The sequence below is a fragment of the Lepidochelys olivacea genome (genome assembly GCF_965140295.1).
Source record: "Lepidochelys olivacea isolate rLepOli2 genome assembly, chromosome: 5".
In the NCBI taxonomy this organism is placed as follows: domain Eukaryota; kingdom Metazoa; phylum Chordata; order Testudines; family Cheloniidae; genus Lepidochelys; species Lepidochelys olivacea.
The window spans coordinates 121,393,271-121,417,814 of NC_140415.1; the positions used below are offsets into that span (position 1 = coordinate 121,393,271).

Genomic DNA, 24,544 nt, shown 5'->3' on the forward strand with positions numbered 1-24,544 from the left:
GTAAAATGTGGGACTGGGACTCCAGGCTTGTCAACCTGAGGGATTTTTTGCACTGCATTGTAGCTACACTGGGGTTAGTTCCCAGGTATGGATGTTCTGCACTGGTGTTAAGGGGGTGGGGGAGGATACTGGTGTTAATTACCTTGGTTTCAAGCCCTGCTTTAAGATGATGCAAAAATGCCTAGACAAGCTCACTGTAGGGGTAAAGCAGGCGTGGGACTAGTTTGGAAGGAGGCAGGACCAGGGCATGGTTGGCTTCATCAGCATTCACCTGCTCAGTTCTGTGAGATAGATGACCTGTCAGCAGTCTCTTGCACTGCACCACTCTCCACACATTGTCTTAAAGAGCCAGGGGAAGTGGGGAGAAGGAGCTGAGGCATTTTACAAAAGTTGACTCTTCCCCAAAAGAGGAAGAGTACCCCATGTTTATCGGTCTGACAATTCTGTTCTTTACTATAGTTTCAACCAATTTACCAGGTACTGAAGTTAGGCTTATTGGCCCATAATTGCCAGAATCGCCTCTGGATCTTTTTTCCTGCAAGTTCAGAAGCCCAGCACCTTTCTCTCAGGAGCAAACCCAGGCCCCCCACTGAAATGATCAAGGAAACTCCAAGAGTTTAAATGTATAGCTTCTAGGCCCTTATTTGCCTTTTTGTGTGTGTAAAGAACAATGTGGTTCTTTTAAATTAATTCATGAGATATGGAAACAAATTATAGAAAGGCAGTATGTGAAAGTGGAAAAGTTTTTATTTATCTTAATTTACATCTAAGAATAGACATTTTTCCTTGTAATTCTCCAGATTAAGTAACTAACTTGTTTGGTAAAATATTTTTAAAAACCCCTTTTAATAAACATGCAAAAACTTTAACCTAATAACTTCTCAATATATGAAAATGACCAGGGAATTGGGTCAGAAATACTTACAAAATTTAAAATGGCTCCCTTGAAACTTTTCACTAATTTAAAAAAATATCTGTAGTAAGACTCTCCATTTAATTCAAAAGAATTTAAGACGAGTTTGCCCATCACTTCTTCCAGGGGCTTTTTCAAATGTTAGTCGCCTTTTTTTGAGCTGTGGTACTTGTGCAAAGCCTAAACCTATGAAAGAAAGGGGGGAAATAAGAAAGGAGTGAATAACTACAAAACAATGTCCTAGTTGTGTAGACTTGGCGATGCTTTTCTCAGTAGTAATAGCAGGCTGTAGCTTTTCATAGCGTGCTACTGTACAAAGAATGACAAGATTGTAACCAGCCTGAGATCTGTACAGATTACTATTTTTAGAATAAATTCCATTAATAGAAGTATGTGCACAAACATCTTGTGACTTTAAACTGGGAATTAATTTACAAAAGCAATCTGTGATATACTTAAGGACTGCAACACTTTGGCATGCTTTTAATGTTTCTTTATATTAGATGAGTAGTACATTTGAGACTCTTCAATAAATGTGTAATTAGAAATTTTTCATCAGGGACACACTATTAATGTTCTCAAGTTAAAAATGTCTACACTTAAAAATTACAAATAATTTTAAAAGCAAAATATTTGAAAATTTGTTCCTTAATCTTGCGTAAGTCTTTTGTACAGGATTCTGTTTGTCCCTAGCAATACATAATATGGAAAAACAAAACCAAAAAAAACTTAACTAGGAACTTCATCTGTTACAGAAGAAAAAACTTGGTGCATTGACCCTAAGTGTTTTTAGATTTAATAAAACTTTATCTTCCCACACTGATTTTTTTAGGCCTATTTTGACTTTGTAGGAGCTTCTGAAATATGGAAGTTGCATGACATTTTTCTTTAATGGGGCAATGCTTTGTGAGCTAGTCTTTGTTTTATTTTTGCTCATGAACAGTGAATTAAAAATAACTTTTTCTGCCAAGAGCCAAGACAAAACCACGGCTCATCTCCTCCTCTTGCTTTAATCACGTTTCATTATTTTATGTATGGATTTGATATGACAGTTCTTGGTATTACACAAATCTGTTCAACTAGAGATCAGTGCTTTTCAGGACAGTGGGACCTGGAGGCAGGTCATTGGTTTCTACAGAACTGGTTTACTGGAGTTAAAACTTTCTCTTCTGACTAGACAATTTCCTTTACAGTTACTGAAGTACTGCTAACCACCACACTGTACCTCAGACTTACCCAGGGAGAGAGGAGTAGCAGCAGATTTGTTTACAACTTCCTTATAATCACCTTAATTCCCAAAGATTGAGAAATAAAAGCAGTGTACCACATTTCAAATAACTTTTCTCCTGTTCACTGCCAGCTTGCCATAACCACCCCATGAACAAGATATCAATTAGTTACTCAGGTTTTCATCGATGATTTTGGTGTAATTACTTAGGTATCTCCTCAGCTTCACTGGACAATGAAGAGATCAAAATGTAAAATAACTGTAATCAGTTATTACATTTATGAATACTGCAGGACCTCTCCTTGCCCCTGGGACTAAATTTTCAAAAATTAGGGGTTAATAAAGAAAGTCACATGCATGCGTGCATCCATATTTAAACATACAATGGTCTCACTTGTGCACACAAAGCTGCCAATTCACATATAACAAAACTGATTTAGCTAGTCATTAGTTTGCATGAGGACTTAACCAGGTTTGTCCAAGAATCTCAGCTTTGGTGTTTTTTTTTAAATTTGGCCCATAATATCAAAATTAGATTGTAATTATCATTAATGGGCCAGATTTTGCCACCCTTCCTACTTGGGACTTATTTTGCAAGTCATCTTATTGATTTCACTCTCTGAGTAAGGGTGGCAGAGAGAATAACTGAAGAGGAGAGGCATAATTTTTAAAAGGTTCTGTGGCGCATGGTACAATGAGAGTTACTGATAGAGATCAGTAATTACTATTAATTATTACTTTTAAAATGCCATGGATATGCATTACACTTTACAAAAGAGAGAGACCATGCCTTAAAGAACTTACCATCTAAAATGAGAAAATAAACAGGAGAAGATGGCACACCCAAGGAGGGGATGGGAAGAAGAACAGAGTGAAGACAATAAGGATATGAAGTCTCTTCTGTGAGTAATGTATGTCTTCAGGGTTAACAGGGTATTTTAATATTAATACATACATTAAATTTCATTGAAGAAGTGGGTTTTCAAAAGCACTCAAGAACAGAGAAGGGGTAGGTGCAGGAGGCAAAACTAAGAAGGGGGCTTCAAGCACAGGATGCTGCACAAAATAGATGTCATAACAAATATATGTCAGAGAACACAAAGTGTCTGGGTGAAATCCTGACCCCACTGAAGTCAGTGGCAAAACTCCCATTCACTTTAATGTGCTCAGGATTTTGCTTTCTGTGGCTGCTAAATTTAACACTACGGGTGAAAAAAATTTCAGCCCTGTGGTTGTCTTTGTCCTAGGTCTATGTTTATTAAAAAAATTTGTCAACATTTCTAAAAATAATTCGAGTAAGTTTATTAAATGAATTTCAAACACAGGTCATGGGAATAAGTAGAAGTTTTGTGAAATCTGAGCACTAGTGTTTTTTCAATATTTTGTCAAAAGAAAAAAAAAAGTCACGATAATTAAAAAAAAAACTATTCCCCATTAGAGTAAAAAATGCACATATTTAAAATGCTAGGAACTCCTGCTTGCATTAAAAATACAAATAATATTTAGAATTTTCTACAAATTAGCTAATTAAAATGAAAGAGCAACTGATCCGTTGATTTGAAAACTATTTTAAAGAAAAATCTGTGACCTAGTCTTCCAGGTAGTCTGATTTTTAGTTTAATTAGAGATTAATCTCAGCACTTGTGTGTGATTTTACCATACCTGTTAAAACATCCTTTTCTGTTAAGTTTGATAATGATGCACTGGGCCTTCTCTTTCCTGAAAACTCTCCAGCTATTTGGTGAAAATTCAGACTACGGTATTCATCTGGGTTTGCAACTGAATCACAGAGCCGGAGGTCAGGTGCAAATGAATCCAATGCATGGCTGGATGGATATTCACTCCAAAGCGTCTCCTCAACCTGAGCTTCTGGACAGCGATATGGCAAGCCTCTAAATTCTCCTTGAAAATTCTTAGAGCTTTGCTGGAATGGAAAGTCATTAAATAAATCTTTTTTAGAGATAAGATACTGTGCATGTTTGGAAGCCTAATCAGAGTTCTAATGCAGCATGAGAGGTGGTCTTTGTACATCAAGTAAATTCTTCTTGATGCAGGGGTTCTCAAACATTTTTTGCTGGGACCCCCTTTGAAAGTATTTCAGGCTGTGACGACCCCCTCTAATAAAGTGTTGACCTGACACCCTCTGCCCCAATATCATGCCACACTTACTTCTGCACCGCTGCTGGTGGTAGCTCTGCCTTCAGAGCTGGGCACCTTGTCAGGAGCTGCCACTCTCCAGTTGCTCAGCTCTGAAGGCAGCACAGAAGTAAGGGTGGCAATACTATGACCCGCCCCCCTACAATAGGCTTGCGACACCCTTTTGGGTCAGGACCCCCAGTTTGAGAAATGCTTCATTAGACAATACTCCCGCCTTCCCACAGAGAATGTATCTTCTAGAGAGGATTATATTTCTCTATGTATATGCTGTACATCTTTGTGTTCCCTTCATGCATTAAAGTAGAGCCTAGAACCTACTATTGACTACATCAGGAGCAGAATCAGCCCCTTGATCCCTGAGAATTCACTATAACTGAGCACTTGAGGCTTCAAAATATAAAACAAACATATGGTGCCTTCTAAAATGTTAAATAAGGATTTAACTCCATCTTTCTGAATGATCAGCTGTAACATTTTCTAAACAGTCATCTTAATTGAGCAATAAAGCTAGGTTTCATTTGCAGTTTCACTTAAGATCATTCAAATATTATAAGGAACTGATTGATTTTGATCTTTTTCTTTATTGAAAATGTATCCTTCTTAATTCCATCCAGGTTCTTGTAAATGTCTAATACCTTAAGATTTCTTCAGATTCTTTTTACCAAGGACACTCTCTTTACCTTGAGAACACAAAGCCCAGCTTTTTCAAACTGTTTTTCTCGGTCCTTGAATTCCTGACAGTATAAGTCTGCTTCTGAGATCTGGTAATGCATTTTGGTATCCCTTGTTTTGTCTCGGAGTTTTTCTGGAGGATAATTAGTTTCCAGTCGGCCTAGACACAAGTAACAGGATATATAATAATAATATAAGATTTTCAGATTGTTAAACTCACCCCAAGTGCAGCAAAGTCACTGGAGGAGGAAGTTAATATTTTATTTTAGTTGCTTAGTTAAGAGAGAGGAGTGTTACATGTTCTCCAAAGCAAGTTGTTTGGGTCATCTCAGTCCAGGCTCCTCCTTTACAGGGTCTTTTGATGAGGGCAGTGATGACTTAGGAATTCTACTGAGGAAGGTTGGGATACTCTTTTTTTCTTTTGTGCTGTAAGGATCAACTGCTTATTGCCAGTAAGTAGCGAGTTTACTGTTAAATCAGATTTACTTTTAAGATTTCTGTTTTAAAAAACCATCAAGGACATTTGGGGCCTGATACAGAGCTCGCAGAAGTCATTGGAAAGGCTTCCATTGAGTTCAATGAACTTTGGATATGGACAATCCATGCAAGGGTTCTCAACCTTTTTCCCTCTGAGGCCCAACCCGCCCGCAACAGGCTATAAAAACTCTACAGCCTACCTGTGCCACAATTATAACTGGTTTTTCTGCATATAAAAGCCAGGGCCGGCGATAGGGGGTAGCAAGCAGGGCAATTGCCTGGGGCCCCTGCCACAGGCGCACCTGCAAAGCTACATTGCTCAGGCTTCAGCTCCGGGTGGCAGGGCTCAGGGCCCTGGGCTTCAACCCCCATGTGGTGGGGCTTCAGCTTTCTGCCCTGGTCCCCAGTGAGTCTAATGCTGGCCCTGCTTGGTGGACCCCCTGAAACCAGCTCATGGCCCCCCAGGGGACCCTAGACCCATGGTTGAGAACCACTGCACTACAGCACCTTTCTGCACTCTTGTACATTTAAATAAAGTAACTATCTGTCCAGATCTAGAAATTCTTTAACTGATTCAAATTTACTAAGGACTTTACAGCTTACATTTACATTTGCTGAATATATTATGTCTGTTAAATCAAGTTCTACCAAAGGAACTAAGGAAAAAAGTCAGAAACAGAAGAGACACAGGATATATCATCTTCACTGTGTATCTATCTTTTATACCATGGAGCCCATTTTAAATGACCATCCAAATGACCAGGAAAAATGGTTGCCTAATAAGGGTGGCTTTTAACTACAAGCCAAATAAAACTGACCTGGAAAGCAGGGATCTTTCAAAGACAGGAAGTTGCCCACTGAGGTGGTCTTTGGTACTGGTTTCAAATTAATTATTGTAACTCCACCGAAATCAATTAATTGACTTAATTGACTTCAGTAATTTTTATATTGACGTCACAGGGCTTGATTCACTCCCACCAGAGCAAGTCTGTCTGTGGAACCCTGATAGCAGTAGGTATGCCAGGAGGGGAGTTGCAACAAGCTACTTATAAAGTATACAGGACCGGCTCAGAAAGGGTATGCACTGATTCCACACATTTTCTAGGGAGCCACAGGTGTCTGAGCCTTCAGGCTGCCTTTCCTAGTGGAACCCCCAGAGTGAGGGCTGGCAGCACAATCACATCTGCCTCCACCAGCATGGCTAGCCCAGTAGGGTAAACTGCAACCCCCTGGAATCTTGCACAGTAAATCAACTGAAGTCAACAAACTGACACACAGTCTTTCAAGGCTTTGCATAGCGCCCATTACCATAGTATCTAAGCACATGGATTAATCTGACCCTACTGTCTATTCTTCATACATATACACTGAAATACGAGCTCATCTAAATATGGATAACACTCATACATAGAATCATAGGACTGGAAGGGACCTCAGGAGGTCATTTAGTCCAGTCCCCTCCACGCATGGCAAGATTAAGTATTATCTAGACCATCCCTGACAGATGTTTGTCTAACCTGCTCTTAAAAATCTCCAATGATGGAGGTTCCACAACCTCCCTAGGCAATTTATTCCAGTTCTTAATCACACTGACAGTTAGGAAGTTTTTCCTAATGTCCAACCTAAACCTCCCTTGCTGCAATTTAAGCCCATTGCTTCTTCTCCTATCCTCAGAGGTTAAGGAGAACAATTTGTCTCTCTCCTCCTTGTAACAATCTTTTATGTATTTGAAAATGGTTATCTTGTCCCCTCTGACTTCTCTTTTCCAGACTAAACAAACAGACTAAACAAAGATTGAAGTTTAGTCAATCTTCCCTCATAGGTCATGTTTTGTAGACCTTTAATCATTTTTGTTGCTCTTCTCTGGACTTTTTCCAATTTGTCCACAACTTTTCTGAAATGTGGGGCCCAGAACTGGACACAATACTCCAGTTGAGGTCTAATCAGCATGGACTAGAGTGAAAAATTACTTCTGATATCTTGCTTACAACACTCCTGCTAATATATCCCAGAATGATGTTTGCTTTTTTTTGCAACAGTGTTACACTGTTGATTCATATTTAGCTTATGGTCCAATGTGATCCCCAAATCCCTTTCCGCAGTATGCCTTCCTAGGCAATCATTTCCCATTTTGTATGTGCAACTGATTGTTCCTTCCTCAGTGGAGTACTTTGCATTTGTCCTTATTGAATTTAATCCTGCTAACTTCATACCATTTCTCCAGTTTGTCCAGATCATTTTGAATTTTAATTCTATCCTCCAAAGCATTTGCAACCCCTCCCAGGTTGGTATTGTCTGCAAACTTTATAAGTGTACTCTCTATGCCATTATCTAAATCATTGATGAAGAGACTGAACAGAACCGGATCCAGAACCAATCCCTGAGGGACTCCACTCGTTATGCCCTTCCAGCATGACTGTGAACCACTGATAACTACTCTCTGGGAATGACTTTCCAGCCAGTTATGCACCCACCTTATAGTAGCTCCATCTAGGTTGCATTTCCCTAGTTTGATAATGAGAAGGTCATGCAAGACAGCATCAAAAGTTTTACTAAAATAAAGCTATACCATGTCTACTGCTTCCCCCCATCTACAGGGCTTGTTACCCTGTCAAAGAAAGCTAACAGGTTGATATGACACAATTTGTTCTTGACAAATCCATGCTGACTGTTACTTATCACATTATCTTCTAGATGTTTGCAAATTGATTGCTTAATTATTTGCTCCATTATGTTTCCAGGTACAGAAGTTAAGATGACTGGTCTGTAATTCCCTGGGTTGTCCTTATTTCTCTTTTTATAGATTGGCATTATATTCCCTGCTTCATATTTGTTTTTATTCTCTTAACTTCACTGACCCTCTGACTGCAGCAGTTCCTCTTGTTTGACTGTATTATTTTCTTGCACATAGCACATTAAGTTTTCGATCACAAACACTGCATCAATTATGGCACCAGGGGGACCTTTAATCTCTAATCTTGCTTTTCCATCAACCACTTCTTCCAATATGGATATACCGAAACGCTGCAGATGAGAAAGTTCTGCATGCTCTCTTTTGCTAAGGTTAAAAATGTGATTGTTTTCTATAACAATAAAGTGACTTTCCTGGACTTGCATTATGTCTTCAATCCATATTTTTGCTGCTTCCAGTTTTTCATAGCAGTTCCCAATAAGTTCAATGGCTGGTCCAGTTTTTTGATTCTCTATTTCAGCTTGTCTGTCGGAGCGTGACCCTGTAAGAAGTACAGTTTATACAAGTATAGTCGGTAGACTGAAAAGTTCACAAGTGCTGTCACAAATCTCTATATGCAACCTTCAGACTCTGCACACAAGGAACCTTACTGTCCTTCTGGTACGTTCAGAAAGGGGATATTATGACAGACACTAAGGGGTAGATTTTTAAAGATACAAATGGCAGTTGGGCATCTAACTCCCATTAACTTTCAGTTTTGCCTTTGAAAATCTCCCCAAAAGGGCCTAATTCTCATTGATTTAAGTGGGACCAGGATTTGCCCCTAGTAATAATAAATACAGTTCCAATCCAGATGTATAAACATCATTATATTTTGAAGTCAAATTAAATGGTAGTAGTTCTTCTGTGAACCATTTAGAAACTTGTTCTTAATTTTCATGTTTTCCCACATTCTTCTAATGGGTGGTTTAAGCAGAAGTTGCTATTTCAGGAGATAATGAAATTAAATATTTACACAGACTGAAAATGTTAATGTTGCTTTTAAGTCTCTAGTTAGGACTGTTTTTGTGTTAAGAGAATACATTGTAGTTCTCGGGGGAAAATGAAGGAGAGGACATTGTCCTATTTACAAAGAAGCCCTTTTTTAAAATCCCTGCTGGTGTTTGGCTCTGGATAAATGAGTACCTTTTGCATTTTAAGTACATCTGTGTTCTCCCTGTGTTTTTTTTTTAAAGTAGGATGTAAAATCAATGTGTTTCACTCACACTGGCTTTGCATTGGCTAGCTAGAATATGTTTTAAATGACAACAAACTCAGCTTGATATAAAGAGTCCACTGATGGAAATGGTAAGGGGCTGGAGTGCTGCCCGCAATAATTTGAACACTGGAGACACAATGCAAACACAACTCCCATGTCTGTAAGGAGGGAAGGAATGTTACCCATCACACCATCCTCACCTTCCTTGAACTGAAATTTTACCCTTTGGCGCCAGGGGCCCAGTCACATGAAGTACTTTGTGCCGTCAACTCTCACTGATTGCAGTTGGTAGTGATGGCCCTAACCAAAAGTTGAATAAAACTGTGCTGCAAATTTAAAGTGGTAACTAAAGACAGGGCACTGCCTATTGCGGGTGAGGTTTTTACTGTGTTAATTAACCTTATACAATAAGCTCTGGAACTCTGTAGTAGCTACAATGCACTCAGCCAGGGTCCCCCCCAGGTTTAATTTATTTTTTTTTAAAGTTAGAGTCAGGTGCACTAAACTTCTGGGCCTGGTTCTAGGAAAACTCTGAGAAAACCCCCCCAACAACTTTTATCACCACCAGGTTGAATAGGGACAGCTGTGTTCATGTCCTCTCAGCAGCTGGCATCTGATAAAGCTGTCTATTATAACCTAGCCGGGTTTTCTCTTAAATCAACTAATTATGATGATTTTCACAAGGACCTCTTTCAGATTAATTAGAAACTACAACACAGGGGACGATTCAGACCTGGATTACGTCTGCTTCCAATAGCATAACCCAGAGATATGTGCAGCAAGGGACACCTTCCCTCTCTCCCTCCCTCAGAGGTGGGGTGTCGCAGTGGGTGAATCAAGCCTCACCATAAAAACCCTAAAAAAGGGTTCTGTTGGTCTTTCTCTTGATTTGAACTGGTTAAAGTTTGTTTTTGTTCACTGGATCAGTGACAATTAACTAGGCTGAGGAGGGACCTGGTTAGATAATTTCATGGCCACTAACTAGACTTGTAGCCACAGTATACACAAGGGTAATTAAAACTTGTGCTTCAGGGTCAGAAAGGAACTCCTCTTGCCCCAGAAAAGGCACTGCACAATTATTGGAGCTCAGAAGGGTCATCTTCCTCTGAAGCATCAACTACCCAAAGATTGCTAGGGGAAGCAAGGACCTGAGCCTGGTATGACAAATCCTGTTTGCATAAGCTGGAAAAAAGGTGCCAAAGCATAACAGTTAGAACCTTCTTTATCATACCCATTAGCTCCTTAAATAGAAGAAACTGGGATGCAGATGATTGATTAGAGAAAATAATTGATAACTGTCATAGTTTAGCTTCCTCCAGTCTGTGTTCACAGTTAAGAAATCCTCCTTTTGAGCTACCAAACCCTAAGATCAGTTCTATTCTCAGCATTCACACATAACTCCTGATAACATCAATGTGAATGCCGTGGGTCTTTCAAGGGGCAAAAGACTGCAAAGTGTCTGAAGAGTTGAATAGTTAGCTCAACAGTTACATTTTTGTTTACATGAATGAGAATCTGATAAAAGTCAAAAGCAATCTAATTAAATAGTATCATAACACTAAAACAAGTTTTGCAAAACACAACTTTAGAAGAGGTAACACATTTTCCCCATTATACCCAAACCAGTCTTGTCTTTTTCTCCCTCTTATCACCCAGTTTGACAGGCAATGAAACAGAATAAAAAAATTAAATGTAGAGCTCCTGTGTGATGGTTTCACCCCCAGATAATAGATGTTTATTAGGAGAATATAATTTTCAGAACCTTATTCATCCTTTGTGCTTCTGACTTACCCAAATAATCCCTTTTGTTGCATTCCGTGTCTTTTATCAGTTTGTTTTTTGCTGAATGTAACTTGGTTTGGAAAGCCTTGAAAAAGAAAGATTTAGAATCAGTTCACAGCCAGCTATGTATCAAACCACTAACAAGTGAACAGAGTCTGTCTCTCCAGATTTCTGTTAGGTAAGCAATTTTAGTCAGTCTGTTTTCATACAGGGCCTAATGGTGGTTTCCTGTGCCAAGCCTGGTTCCAGGGTTTTGTACAGGGACATGGATGGCATCCTCTCCAATTCCATCTGCAGGTAGTATGTGGGGAACTCAGGCAGCCAGGCTATGGCAGCTATTACAGCTTATGGGCAGGAGTAGAAGCTGCCCATAAACTGCTCTCTTTTGCTTGCAGATTTATGCTGATGGATCCATGCTGTGCATTGATGCACTGACTATCCCCCCTACCTAACTCACAGTCACAAAGCTCCTCTCCATGGCCTCATTATGATGTGACTGGAATAACAGAGACTTGGTGGGATAACTCACATGACTGGAGTACTGTCATGGATGGTTACAAAATGTTCAGGAAGGTCAGGCAAGGCAGAAAAGGTGGGGGAGTAGCACTGTATGTAAGGGAGCAGTATGACTGCTCAGAGCTCCGGTACGAAACTGCAGAAAAACCTGAGTGTCTCTGGATTAAGTTTAGAAGTGTGAGCAACAAGAGTGATGTAGTGGTGGGAGTCTGCTATAGACCACCGGACCAGGGGGATGAGGTGGATGAGGCTTTCTTCCGGCAGCTCGCGGAAGCTACTAGATCACACGCCCTGGTTCTCATGGGTGACTTTAATTTTCCTGATATCTGCTGGGAGAGCAATACAGCGGTGCATAGACAATCCAGGAAGTTTTTGGAAAGCGTAGGGGACAATTTCCTGGTGCAAGTGCTAGAGGAGTCAACTAGGGGGGAGCTTTTCTTGACCTGCTGCTCACAAACTGGGAAGAATTAGTAGGGGAAGCAAAAGTGGATGGGAATCTGGGAGGCAGTGACCATGAGTTGGTTGAGTTCAGGATCCTGACACAGGGAAGAAAGGTAAGCGGCAGGATACGGACCCTGGACTTCAGGAAAGCAGACTTCGACTCCCTCAGGGAACGGATGGGTAGGATCCCCTGGGGGACTAACACGAAGGGGAAAGGAGTCCAGGAGAGCTGGCTGTATTTCAAGGAATCCCTGTTGAGGTTACAGGGACAAACCATCCCGATGTGTCGAAAGAATAGTAAATATGGCAGGCGACCAGCTTGGCTTAATGGTGAAATCCTAGCGGATCTTAAACATAAAAAAGAAGCTTACAAGAAGTGGAAGGTTGGACATATGACCAGGGAAGAGTATAAAAATATTGCTCGGGCACGTAGGAATGAAATCAGGAGGGCCAAATCGCACGTGGAGCTGCAGCTAGCGAGAGATGTTAAGAGTAACAAGAAAGGTTTCTTCAGGTATGTTGGCAACAAGAAGAAAGCCAAGGAAAGTGTGGGCCCCTTAATGAATGAGGGAGGCAACCTAGTGACAGAGGATGTGGAAAAAGCTAATGTACTCAATGCTTTTTTTGCTTCTGTCTTCACTAACAAGGTCAGCTCCCAGACTGCTGCGCTGGGCATCACAACAGGGGGAATAGATGGCCAGCCCTCTGTGGAGAAAGAGGTGGTTAGGGACTATTTAGAAAAGCTGGACGTGCACAAGTCCATGGGGCCGGACGAGTTGCATCCGAGAGTGCTAAAGGAACTGGCGGCTGTGATTGCAGAGCCATTGGCCATTATCTTTGAAAACTCGTGGCGAATGGGGGAAGTCCCGGATGCCTGGAAAAAGGCTAATGTAGTGCCAATCTTTAAAAAAGGGAAGAAGGAGGATCCTGGGAACTACAGGCCAGTCAGCCTCACTTCAGTCCCTGGAAAAATCATGGAGCAGGTCCTCAACGAATCAATCCTGAAGCACTTACATGAGAGGAAAGTGATCAGGAACAGTCAGCATGGATTCACCAAGGGAAGGTCATGCCTGACTAATCTAATTGTCTTCTATGATGAGATTACTGGTTCTGTGGATGAAGGGAAAGCAGTGGATGTATTGTTTCTTGACTTTAGCAAAGCTTTTGACACTGTCTCCCACAGTATTCTTGTCAGCAAGTTAAAGAAGTACAGGCTGGATGAATGCACTATAAGGTGGGTAGAAAGTTGGCTAGATTGTCGGGCTCAACGGGTAGTGATCAATGGCTCCATGTCTAGTTGGCAGCTGGTGTTAAATGGAGTGCCCCAGGGGTCGGTCCTGGGGCCGGTTTTGTTCAATATCTTCATAAATGATCTGGAGGATGGTGTGGATTGCACTCTCAGCAAATTTGCGGATGATACTAAACTGGGAGGAGCGGTAGATACGCTGGAGGGCAGGGATAGGATACAGAGGGACCTGGACAAATTGGAGGATTGGGCCAAAAGAAATCTGATGAGGTTCAATAAGGATAAGTGCAGGGTCCTACACTTAGGACGGAAGAACCCAATGCACAGCTACAGACTAGGGACCGAATGGCTAGGCAGCAGTTCTGCGGAAAAGGACCTAGGGGTGACAGTGGACGAGAAGCTGGATATGAGTCAGCAGTGTGCCCTTGTTGCCAAGAAGGCCAATGGCACTTTGGGATGTATAAGTAGGGGCATAGCGAGCAGATCGAGGGACGTGATCGTCCCCCTCTGTTCGACATTGGTGAGGCCTCATCTGGAGTACTGTGTCCAGTTTTGGGCCCCACACTACAAGAAGGATGTGGATAAATTGGAAAGAGTCCAGCGAAGGGCAACAAAAATGATTAGGGGTCTGGAACACATGACTTATGAGGAGAGGCCTGAGGGAACTGGGATTGTTTAGTCTGCAGAAGAGAAGAATGAGGGAGGATTTGATAGCTACTTTCAACTACCTGAGAGGTGGTTCCAGAGAGGATGGTTCTAGACTATTCTCAGTGGTAGAAGAGGACAGGACAAGGAGTAATGGTCTCAAGTTGCAGTGGGGGAGGTTTAGGTTGGATATTAGGAAAAACTTTTTCACTAGGAGGGTGGTGAAACACTGGAATGCGTTGCCTAGGGAGGTGGTGGAATCTCCTTCCTTAGAAGTTTTTAAGGTCAGGCTTGACAAAGCCCTGGCTGGGATGATTTAATTGGGGATTGGTCCTGCTTTTGAGCAGGGGGTTGGACTAGATGACCTCCTGAGGTTCCTTCCAACCCTGATATTCTATGATTCTATGTGGAAAGCCACTGAGGTGCACTGCTCTGTGCTGTGCAGTGGGTTTGGGCTTCCTGCAGATTGGCGTCCCCTGAGCAGTGAAAATACAACATTCATGTTGTTTTTTAGCCTTGAAGGCCTATGGCGGGGAAAGGACAGGCTTTGGCACGTTAGTGAAACAACTGGCAGTGTGAGCATGTGGTCCAAGGAAACAGAGACAAATTACAACCGAATATAATTTGTCAGAGTTCTGGCATATGGAAAAATGATAAAAATAATCTTCAGACAAATACCGAAAAAAGTACATTGTAAATTAATACTACACTAGAAAATAAGATTTTACACTGAACTATACTGACAAAAAGGTGAAGAAACTGCACAGCAGGTCTACAGCATAGATGAACAAAAGTCAATTAATTAAAATTGGAAATTCTTATTGTAAATACTTCTAAAACGGAGGGGCAACGTCAGAGTTTACATGCAAGGTGCTGTCAGTTACATGTCAACGAGAGGGTGTAAGTTGGTTCATCTGAACCTAGGAGTCAAAATGGATGTAACCTACACATCAATGGCATGGAAGAGCTGGTGTATCAGGAAAAGCAACTAACTCGAAGGAGGAAGGAGTGGCTACACCTTTTTTCTGTCCTTCAGCATGTAAGTTACACTCACACTCCCTTACACCCAGTTACTGATACCACATTACATTTCACATCTGAATTTGATAGCCTTTCAGAGCAGAAGCAAGAGCATAATGTTACCTTTTTGCCAGTCCACACTTTATTGCTCTGTATGTTACTTTTGCTGCTGTATACAGGCTCACTCCTCACCTGCTGTAGTCAGTGGGAGTTTTGGGTTCAGAGAGAAAACGATCAAACCTTATGTTTTTATAATAAATGGATACCTAACACAGCCATATATAAATCACCTGGGCCAAATTCTCTGCTGGCATAAACTGGTACTATTCCATTGAAATCACCAACAGAGAATTTGGCTTCCTGTCTACAGCCTTTTCTACTATGGAAGGCCAAGCTCTTTGTGACAAGACATTGCCATGGAAGATGATGTGACAGAATTTGCTAAATGCATTTCCTGTGGTTTAACTTCAGTAGAAAGTCCCCACTAAGTGGGGAGCAGCACCTTCACTGTATGCTCCCTACCAGCCCCAGGACATACACCAGAAGCTTGCTATCCCTTTTTACAAATGTTATGTCTAGTTTGGTATATGAAGTACTTTAGCTTGTAGCAATACACAGAAACTTTCTTCATGGCTATTGTGGGTTCTTCTACTAACTTATAGTTAATGCTAAATGTTTTACCTTATAGACATAACTGTCATTTGGATGGATCACAAAATACACATCTGTCTTCTTCCAAGGATGTTCCTTTGCAAAGCTTAAAACTTTGTCAATCATAATATCTGCCACTTCATCATTTGGCAAATTTAACACTCCAGTCCCAATTGCAGGGAAGGAAATTGAGGGAAGCTGATACTCCTGAATCTTAAGCAAACATCTTGACATTGCAGTTTTTAGTCCCTGCAGAAAAAAAAAAGGAGAGTTTTTAGACCTCACTTTACTTTTTGACCTGAAAAAGAGAAGTGAAAATCCACTGTAACTGAATGTCACCTTGCGTGAATCACTGCTGCTTTGTGAGGACCATACTATGTGGAGCACAGACTTGCAGGCAAGATTGTATCCTTTTGTCAATATGAATTTCTCACAGTATGGAGGAAGTTTTTGTAACTCAAACAGAAATTCCTTCTGAAGAGATAGGCCTGCTTTTTCCAGAATTGCTCTTGAAATGTTTCCTCTTGAGAGATCATCATTCATGACCACAGAATTAACAATAACTGCAGTCTGGAAGAAAAGAACACAAGATCTCAGTATATTTCACTTCAGCTAAATGCATATTTTACCTGCACTGCAGTTAGATCCCCACTTCAAATGTACCTGTGCAGCTGGTGAAGTTTTTCCTTATTAAAAACACCATCCCATCCAGACACTCCCCCTTTTAAGGTACATCTTCACTGCATGCTTCTTTTGGCAGTGTGTAGAACACATACCAGCATACCCCCCGCCCCACCTGGGTATAACTAGCAGTGTTGCTGGTGAGGCATGTAGAGTAAAAAACATAGTTGAAGCCTGTGGATATGTACACAAGTATATCCCTTACATGCTTTCTACTCACCCAAGCTGTGCCTCCCTGTCTACACTGGTATTTTTATCTGCTGAAACTTTCCCCCTCTGTCTCCCCCTGCCAGAGCCTTTCATTGACAGGAGTAGCTACACGCCGCAGCAGGCGGTGGAAACAACAGGCTTTTTGGTGTGGCGCACAGCTACACGTAGCCTACATGCCACTGACAATGGTGCATAATATAGATGTAGCCTTAGAGTAGTAAGCTCTGCCAGCCACACTAATAGTCCTCGCCATCTTGTGTACTCAGGAGGAATTGCAAAATTATGGCTGCCTTCTGTGCAGGAGCGCTGTGGGAGGATGGAAATCCCTGAGCTTTCTCCTTCTGCCCATCACGTACTCCCTAGGGCTGCTATAATTTGGAACTGAATTTGAGAAATGCAAAACTTTTGCTTATGGTATTTTGACCACAGAAATAATAAGTTGAACCTTGCTCTTCTCTGGACTTTCTCCAATTTGTCCACATCTTTCCTGAAATGTGGCGTCCAGAACAGGACACAATATTCCAGTTGAGGCCTAATCAGTGCAGAGTAGAGCGGAAGAATTACGTCTCGTGTCTTGCTTACAACACTCCTGCATGATGTGATAGAAGCTAGGAGAGTAAACTTCTAGGGGATACATGAAAAAAAAGTTAACTATTAAAATACTATATTAAAAAAGTAAATGTTAACATAACTTTATTGTATTGACTGTCCTGACTATCTGTTGTTTTCTCCTGTTCTCTCATAACAGGGCTCACTCACACTTTTCATAACTCAGTAGTATTATTATAAGAAGAGATCGGGGTATATAATGTATTGGTCCACTGATTCTAATGTTGGGTGGCTAAAGGCAAAAGGACAAGATGCACGTTTACTGGATCAATACAACATGCCTTCTAATCTCCTTGTGTCCAATCCTGCAAGGTGCAGGGATGCAACGCCATACTCAGCACTTCACAAGATCAGGGCTTCATGTGCCATTGGAAAGACTTACTTGCTGATCTTCAATGTGTCCTCTTATGATGTGTAGGCAGAGACCATTGATTGTGATGGAATCTGGAAGCTGGTTCGCTGAAGCTGGTGGAGTCTCCTGCAGTGCGTTGATGTCACTCCTGCCCAGCAACTCTTCACAGGCCTTTCTCATTGCTGTAGCTGTGGATTCAGCAACGTTCACCAAGTGGATTTCTTTGAACCAGCCAAATAATGGAGCCAGCTCAACAAAATTCTTTATAGTCCGTACCATCACATGAGCACATAAATCTACTGGGAAGCCACAAATTCCTGAGCTCACTGCAGGGATTGCAACAGACTTTATATTATTCTCTGGAGTATTAACATATTTCAGGACATTTATAATGGCTGTCTCAAGCAAGTGACAACATCTCTCACTTTCATTTGCAGACCATCTTGGACCTACTGTGTGGATAATTTTCTTACAAGAAAGCCTGCCTCCGCCTGTCACTGCTATCTGGCCAATGGTGAGAGTTCCCTGGCGCTCAATGTAACGTTTACTCCCTTGCTTAATTTCTGGCCCACCAGCTTTCACCAGGGCAAGAGCAAGGCCTCCAATATGGTGCAGATGTTCATGGGCTACATTCACCAAAGCATCAGCATTATGTCTTGTCATATCATCCATCCAAACAGATATCTCAATTCCTTCCTTCAGGCTTTTCCTGTATACTTCAAGGGGACATCTTATAGTCTTAAAGAGAGACATGCAACCAAACTTCTTTTCAATGAGGTCATGTAGACAGCTCTCTCTTCTCATAAGGATTTCATAAACATCTTTACTGATGGGAATTGTTAAATTCTCCTCTGTATCCTTGCTGGACACTAGATAATAAAACAATTTGAAGAGAAATGTAGTAATCCAATGAAAAAACATTTTTAATGCAGACCATATTTTAAAGCTTTCAATCATTTTTTAAATTGAGTTGGGACGATAAAGGAAAATTACTTACTGATCATTCCTTTTGTCATAGTCTTCTCTTCTCCTATTCTACCTTAGAGACACAGCAAGGACAGACAGTTTTTGGCTCCGTTTACTAGTAAAGCCAGGAGGCAAAGGCCTTACAAGTGAGAGCTTCCTTATAGAAGCCCCAGTCTGGCACCATTCTTGCCCATGTCAGCTGCCTTGACTAACTCTCCTCTTAACCCACAGCCAGGCCAATTCTTTGTCTCCTACATCAAAAAGGCTAAGCATCAATATTCTGGAGCTGCCAGATATCCACCTCATCCTACAAACCTGTGAACACTTCATTTTCCAGTCCCATGTTCTGACCCAATAAGCTCACTCTTTAGTTCTGCAGCTTCTCAGAGGCCCTTCCTTTTTGCCCACAGCAGAGAGTCCACATTCTCCCTACAAGTTTTAACTTTAAGTAGCGCTGCAGGAGAAGAAAATGAGCCACCATCTCACCGTTTCACATAAGCCACCAAACAGCTTTCAGATCATCATTTTTTTTTATCACAACCCACTGGGAGTGAATCTCAACTAGCAACGTAGAACTGCAAAGGTCTTTATACCATTACAAATCCCCTGAGTTACATAATCCTCCGTATTAGTAGATTTCTATAGAACTACATACAGGAGATCTCTTGTTAACTTCTTTGTGTAAATCCTTACAATTTGTATGAGTTTACCATACTTTTCAGCTGAGCTACAGTATCTAGTTCTCCTCTCAGTTATAGTCTAAAAATAGACTGTCGTGCATCTCATTGTCACTCAGGTGCACTGAATTTAAGTTGTTTTTCATCCAGGCATTTTTTCTTTAGCATACCTGTACTGTACTTTTACAGGTATGGGGAAATCATGTAAAACTAATTAAGCATAAAATTGACATCCTCGTCCAGGTTGTACATTTTGGTTTGCTTTCAACTAAACCATGTGCATGCTTTCAAGTGTACTTATTTTAGCTGCAGTGAAATTTCAGTTCAAAGAAGAAGGGAATAAATTCATAAATTCTAATTTGCTCCATAAAGTGAAAAGAAAGCTTACCTGAATCGTAATCCTCCTTAGTGGTCTCTGGTGGTGAGATTCTGGCTTCATGATTCACATGGCTTGATTCCAAAGAAAATACATCTGAATCACGCTGTTTTAAGAGTGAGGAACTAGCTTCTCTCTCTGTTCCTACATTTTTCAGAAAAGGAAGGTACTGCTGACCACTTATATTATGGTCTGTCTCAAAGCAACTGACCTGTCCACAGTAAGACAGCAAAGATGTTAACATGCTTTGCCTCTCACTTGATCTCAAAGGAGAACAAGACTCATTTTTGTAATAATTTAAGGACTGACTTGGGCTGTTCTGTATGTTGTCAAGCAATTCTGAATACTGATAATCTCCTTGAATATTGGAGAGCGAAGACTTGGAAAACGAAGCTTGAGGAAAGGTCATGTTGAAGCAGCTCCATTGTTCTTGGGGTGATATGGTTTTCTTGGGTGATTTTGGAGGAATGGAAGAATTTAGGTTGTACAAAGAAGTGATGTCACAAAAATGCTGAAATGAAAGGAACAGACTTAAGGAATGTTTATGGTACAATTCAACACTATACAATCCAAATATGAAAAAAAGTTAAATTAGTTTTCAAGATCTTAAGATATAGATATATTTATCTGTCTGCCCAAAAGAAAAAGTTACCATTTCTCTGGTGGCCTTTCTGCGCTAACAGGGGCATGGAGTATTTCATGCTGTGAGAAGATTTAATGGATAGGGGAGAACCAGATGAAAAGAAGAAGTGTAAAAGGAAAAAGGTGAGGAAACATTTCGTTGTAAAAAGCCCCAAAATTAAGATTAACATTAAAGGAAACATAGGCTCTAGGTCAGGAGTGGGCAAATTTTTTGGCCCGAAGGCCACATCTGGGTATGGAAATTATATGGCAGGCCATGAATGCTCACAAAATTGGGGGTTGGGGTGCGGGAGGATACTCTGGGCTGGGACCAAGGGGTTTGGAGGGTGGGAGAGGGATCAGGGCTGGGTCAGGGGGTTGGGGCGTGGGAGGGTGTCAGGGGTGCAGGCCTACACGGAGGCGCAGCCAGGCAGCTCTGTGCGCTCCCTGTCCTCAGGTGCCACCCCTGCAGCTCCCATTGGCCCACAATGGGAGCTGTGGGGGCGGTGCTTGGGACGGGGGCAGCGAGCGGAGCCCCCTGGCTGCCCCTACACATAGGAGCCAGAGAGGAGACATGCTGTTGCTTCCAGGAGCTGCATGGAGTGGGGCAAGGCCCTGACCCCTCTCCCCGGAGGGAGCGCTCGAGCAGGGCAAGCCCTGGACTCCACTCCGCAGCGGGAGCTAGAGGGCCGAATTAAAACTTCTGGAGGGCCAGATGCGGCCCCTGGGCCATAGTTTGCCCACCCCTGCTCTAGGTAATAAAAGACACCTTGTTCTGAACACTCCAGAGAAAACGTTGATGGCTGGGGTATACACTGCCCCTCTTGAGTAACACTTTTAGAAGCCTCCAACACTGATGTAAAGGGGACCCAACTCAATGGTTAAATATTAGTATATATGCCAATTCAGATATGAATAAAAAATACTCTAAAGCAATAAGGACTAATGCAGCTGGCAAGCAATGACAAAAATATAATAACTTAGTTATCTGATTAGATTTTAAAATATTAGAAAATAGATCTGATTTTAAAATATTAGAAAATATAAACATATAACCTCAGAAACCCTTATTTATTACACAGACAGCTGGACTGCTAGTAAAATATATAAATTCATTATGTCCAACCTTTAAAACTTTTTCTGGAACCTCAGGCAGGAGTTCCTGAAGTTGGTCAAAAGTTGCCAACAACAGCCACTTCAGTGAAGACCCCTTCTTTAGCAGGAGCTGAGCTACTAGAGGGTTTATACATGGAAAAGTAAGCAAGCACTTCTCTGCCTGGGGGGAAAAAAGTCACTGTCAGCTTCCAAAATGATCCATTTGGGACATTCAGCTTGCTCTGTCATTAGAAGGCAAAGAGAATATCATCTTTATATAATCTCTGGACACAGAATCTGTCACAGAACCACAATTCTGAGCAGGCAGGCCTTGTATACACCACCTAAACATCTATAAATAGAATATCTTTCTAGTGGGGGAACAAATTATGCACAACTGTATGGTAAGAAAGGTGTATAGGAAGATGAAAGTAACAGCTCTATACCTAAGGTTGACAACAATGATCCATTTAATCTGGATTTTCAACACACACTCCAAATGTACTTACTTTGGACCCAAAAAGTCACATGTTTACTCTCAGGTTAGAATAGATTTTTTTCGCCCCAAGTTCAAGGGAAACTGCCCAAACAGTGTGTTGTACTCTATATAAGGCCCTTCGTTTTCAGGTTTTATTTGGCTTAAAAAGTTCTGGGAATTTAGGGGTAAGCGAGGGGTGCCCAGTACTCATGGGCGGCAGCAGTTGGGAGGTCTGGGCTGCCAGGATCCAGCTGCCTGCCCATCTTGCTCCCCAACTAAGCAGAAGTAGATGGGCCGCGCTGAAGGCCTGGAGTCAGGAGGTGGCTCTGCCCGGCAGGGAAAGCAAATGGGGACTATCACCCAGCTCCCCTGCCAATCATGCTCCCCCACTACACACTGGGCTACCTGGCAGGGAGCCACCTGATAGGGGAGCCCCTCCCTCGGCTGCAGGGGCTCAGCTCCTTTCCCATCTTGTCATCTCACTTCCCCATGCAGATAGGCTGATCCAGCATGTAAATATCTATTCATCAATTATCTGATGAGTAAATAAACAAACTTTTACTATCTTGGGCTCCATACTGCAAGCACGGGACTAGTCCCATTGACTTTAATGGGATAAAATACATACTTATAGTTAAGCATGTGCTTAACTGCTATGTTGGCTTGGAATCTAAGTGTGCAGAACCCTGCAGGATTCAGCCATTGTTCTGTAATCTGGCCCAGTTTAGTTAGCTTTTAGAATTTGGTGCACAGGATTACAGTGTCACAATAAACAGGATGAGTCTTTTCCAGCCGAGATATTCAGATTGATTTGCTCCCTGGGATATTCTACTGCCTCTTAACACTGAGGGTGAATCCCTCTTCCAGCACAGCTGCCCCTGAAAGCACTGGGGAATGAAAATTGCATCTACTTGTGTCTGTATGGATGATTCAGGCCCATTGTGTTTATATTTGACAACAAAACAATAGAAAACTGGAATAATGAAAACAACCTAGCATTTTAAATTGCTTACAAACAGTAAAAGAACTGCTACACTTAGCACAAAGACAAACAAACCTCAGATGGCAAGATAGAAAGCCAGGATTTGTCCAACCATTCATGAGGATTTGTTTTAGAATCCATCAAAATGTTGTCAGAAATCTGACGAATTAACAATGCTGTCTCTTCAACCCCTGGCACAAGAGCTACCTAAAATAATTTAAAATACTTTAGCTCAAAGGTTATACTTATACATTGGTCTGCAGCAGACAAGAAACTAGAAAACTTAAAGATGGTCCTGAAACCAAAGGCCCATAGTCATTAAAATTGCTCCATGCAAGTGATATGAAGGGCTGTAGCCTCCATCTTCTTCCTACACACTGGCTCTGGATTACTCAAACTCTATTTAGGTAAAATTAATTTCACTACAACACCTTTTAGATATGATCAAATATGTAGCTATAACAATACTCCCTTTCAAAAAAGGTAATTCTTGTGAGCCTAAATTTGATATGTTATAGTAAAGTTGTAATAAGTTCCAGGAATTCAGGATATTTAGCATTTTGAATGCCTAAGTAATTTTCTAGTGAATTACTGAACATACACATTGAATTGTACAAGGACAGACTTTCAGATATGTCATTTCCCTATAGCTAATTTGACTAGGATAACTTTGCAGCAGATTTGAATGTATATGTGACAGTAAATCACCTTGTCTTTGCAATTTATTTTATGCATTTATATCAGCTAGTCACACATACTAACTTGATGAATCACAAAAACTTTCCCCTCTTTTTTTAATTTCTACTACTCCAAATATTGGTAAAATTGTTATAGAAAAAAACATTTTTATAAACTTTCTTCTTAGTACACAATGGATAAAATTTCTTCTTAGTACACTTAGTACATCACTCTGCCCCAATTATAAAGTTTGCTGGTATAATGACACCCGTAGAGAAAGCTTTTTTTCTCACTTTTAAAACAATAGATTTGTCTCTGAAGAATCTTGTAAATCACCTTCTTTAGTATCTTTTTACAAACAGTGACATTAACTTTGACTTGTGAGACAAAATGTAAGCCACACCACACTACAAAAACTAAGATAATATAGCTGGGTTCATATACACAATAATGGATTGATAAAATTATGTTTTCTGAGTATTATGACAGGTTTCAGAGTAACAGCCGTGTTAGTCTGTATTCGCAAAAAGAAAAGGAGTACTTGTGGCACCTTAGAGACTAACCAATTTATTAGAGCATAAGCTTTCGTGAGCTACAAGGAAGTGAGCTGTAGCTCACGAAAGCTTATGCTCTAATAAATTGGTTAGTCTCTAAGGTGCCACAAGTACTCCTTTTCTTTCTGAGTATTATGACCTCTAGTGGTAAAACACAGCTATTTCTGATTCTTAGTATGAGCCCTATTCAATGTCCATTGAAGTCAATCCGAGCCTCATTCAATAGCAGTGATCACGCTCCTACATCTCATTTTAATCAGGTATTTAAATTTAAAATATTTCATAAGTTTCATTTTGAGTACATGCTTTATCAAATGTTTTGGTAATGGCATAGAGGTGGTTTTATGATATTGAAGTAGACTTATAGACATCTTTACTAAAGAAATTACCTTCACTTCAAAGTCTTCTGATTTCTGTGAAAATGGAACCAAAGCAGCATAAATTAAGGATAGATGATGCAGAGTCTTTCCTGTGAGGCTGTACCTGAAACAGAGTTGCATTATACTCACTATAAATAAACTATACAAGGGGCAGCTTTAGCTTAGGTTCAATTGCACCTACAGAAAT

At 41.0% G+C, this 24,544-nt stretch overlaps 1 protein-coding gene across 1 annotated transcript in view; it reads right to left on the reverse strand.

Annotated features, from left to right (window-relative positions):
- Positions 1–944: 944 nt before the first annotated feature.
- Positions 945–24,544, reverse strand: part of SHOC1 (shortage in chiasmata 1) — a gene marked incomplete at its 5' end in the record, with an annotated part of 149,084 nt that continues 125,484 nt past the window's right edge. The window contains 12 exons of the mRNA XM_084628159.1: positions 945–1,099; positions 3,804–4,065; positions 4,979–5,130; positions 8,306–8,680; positions 11,189–11,264; positions 15,729–15,947; positions 16,038–16,268; positions 17,581–18,419; positions 19,582–20,080; positions 21,317–21,466; positions 22,821–22,952; positions 24,367–24,460. Of these exons, the coding sequence (XP_084484285.1) occupies positions 999–1,099; positions 3,804–4,065; positions 4,979–5,130; positions 8,306–8,680; positions 11,189–11,264; positions 15,729–15,947; positions 16,038–16,268; positions 17,581–18,419; positions 19,582–20,080; positions 21,317–21,466; positions 22,821–22,952; positions 24,367–24,460 (3,130 nt within the window). The 3' untranslated portion in view covers positions 945–998. The remainder of the gene's footprint in view (positions 1,100–3,803; positions 4,066–4,978; positions 5,131–8,305; positions 8,681–11,188; positions 11,265–15,728; positions 15,948–16,037; positions 16,269–17,580; positions 18,420–19,581; positions 20,081–21,316; positions 21,467–22,820; positions 22,953–24,366; positions 24,461–24,544) is intronic.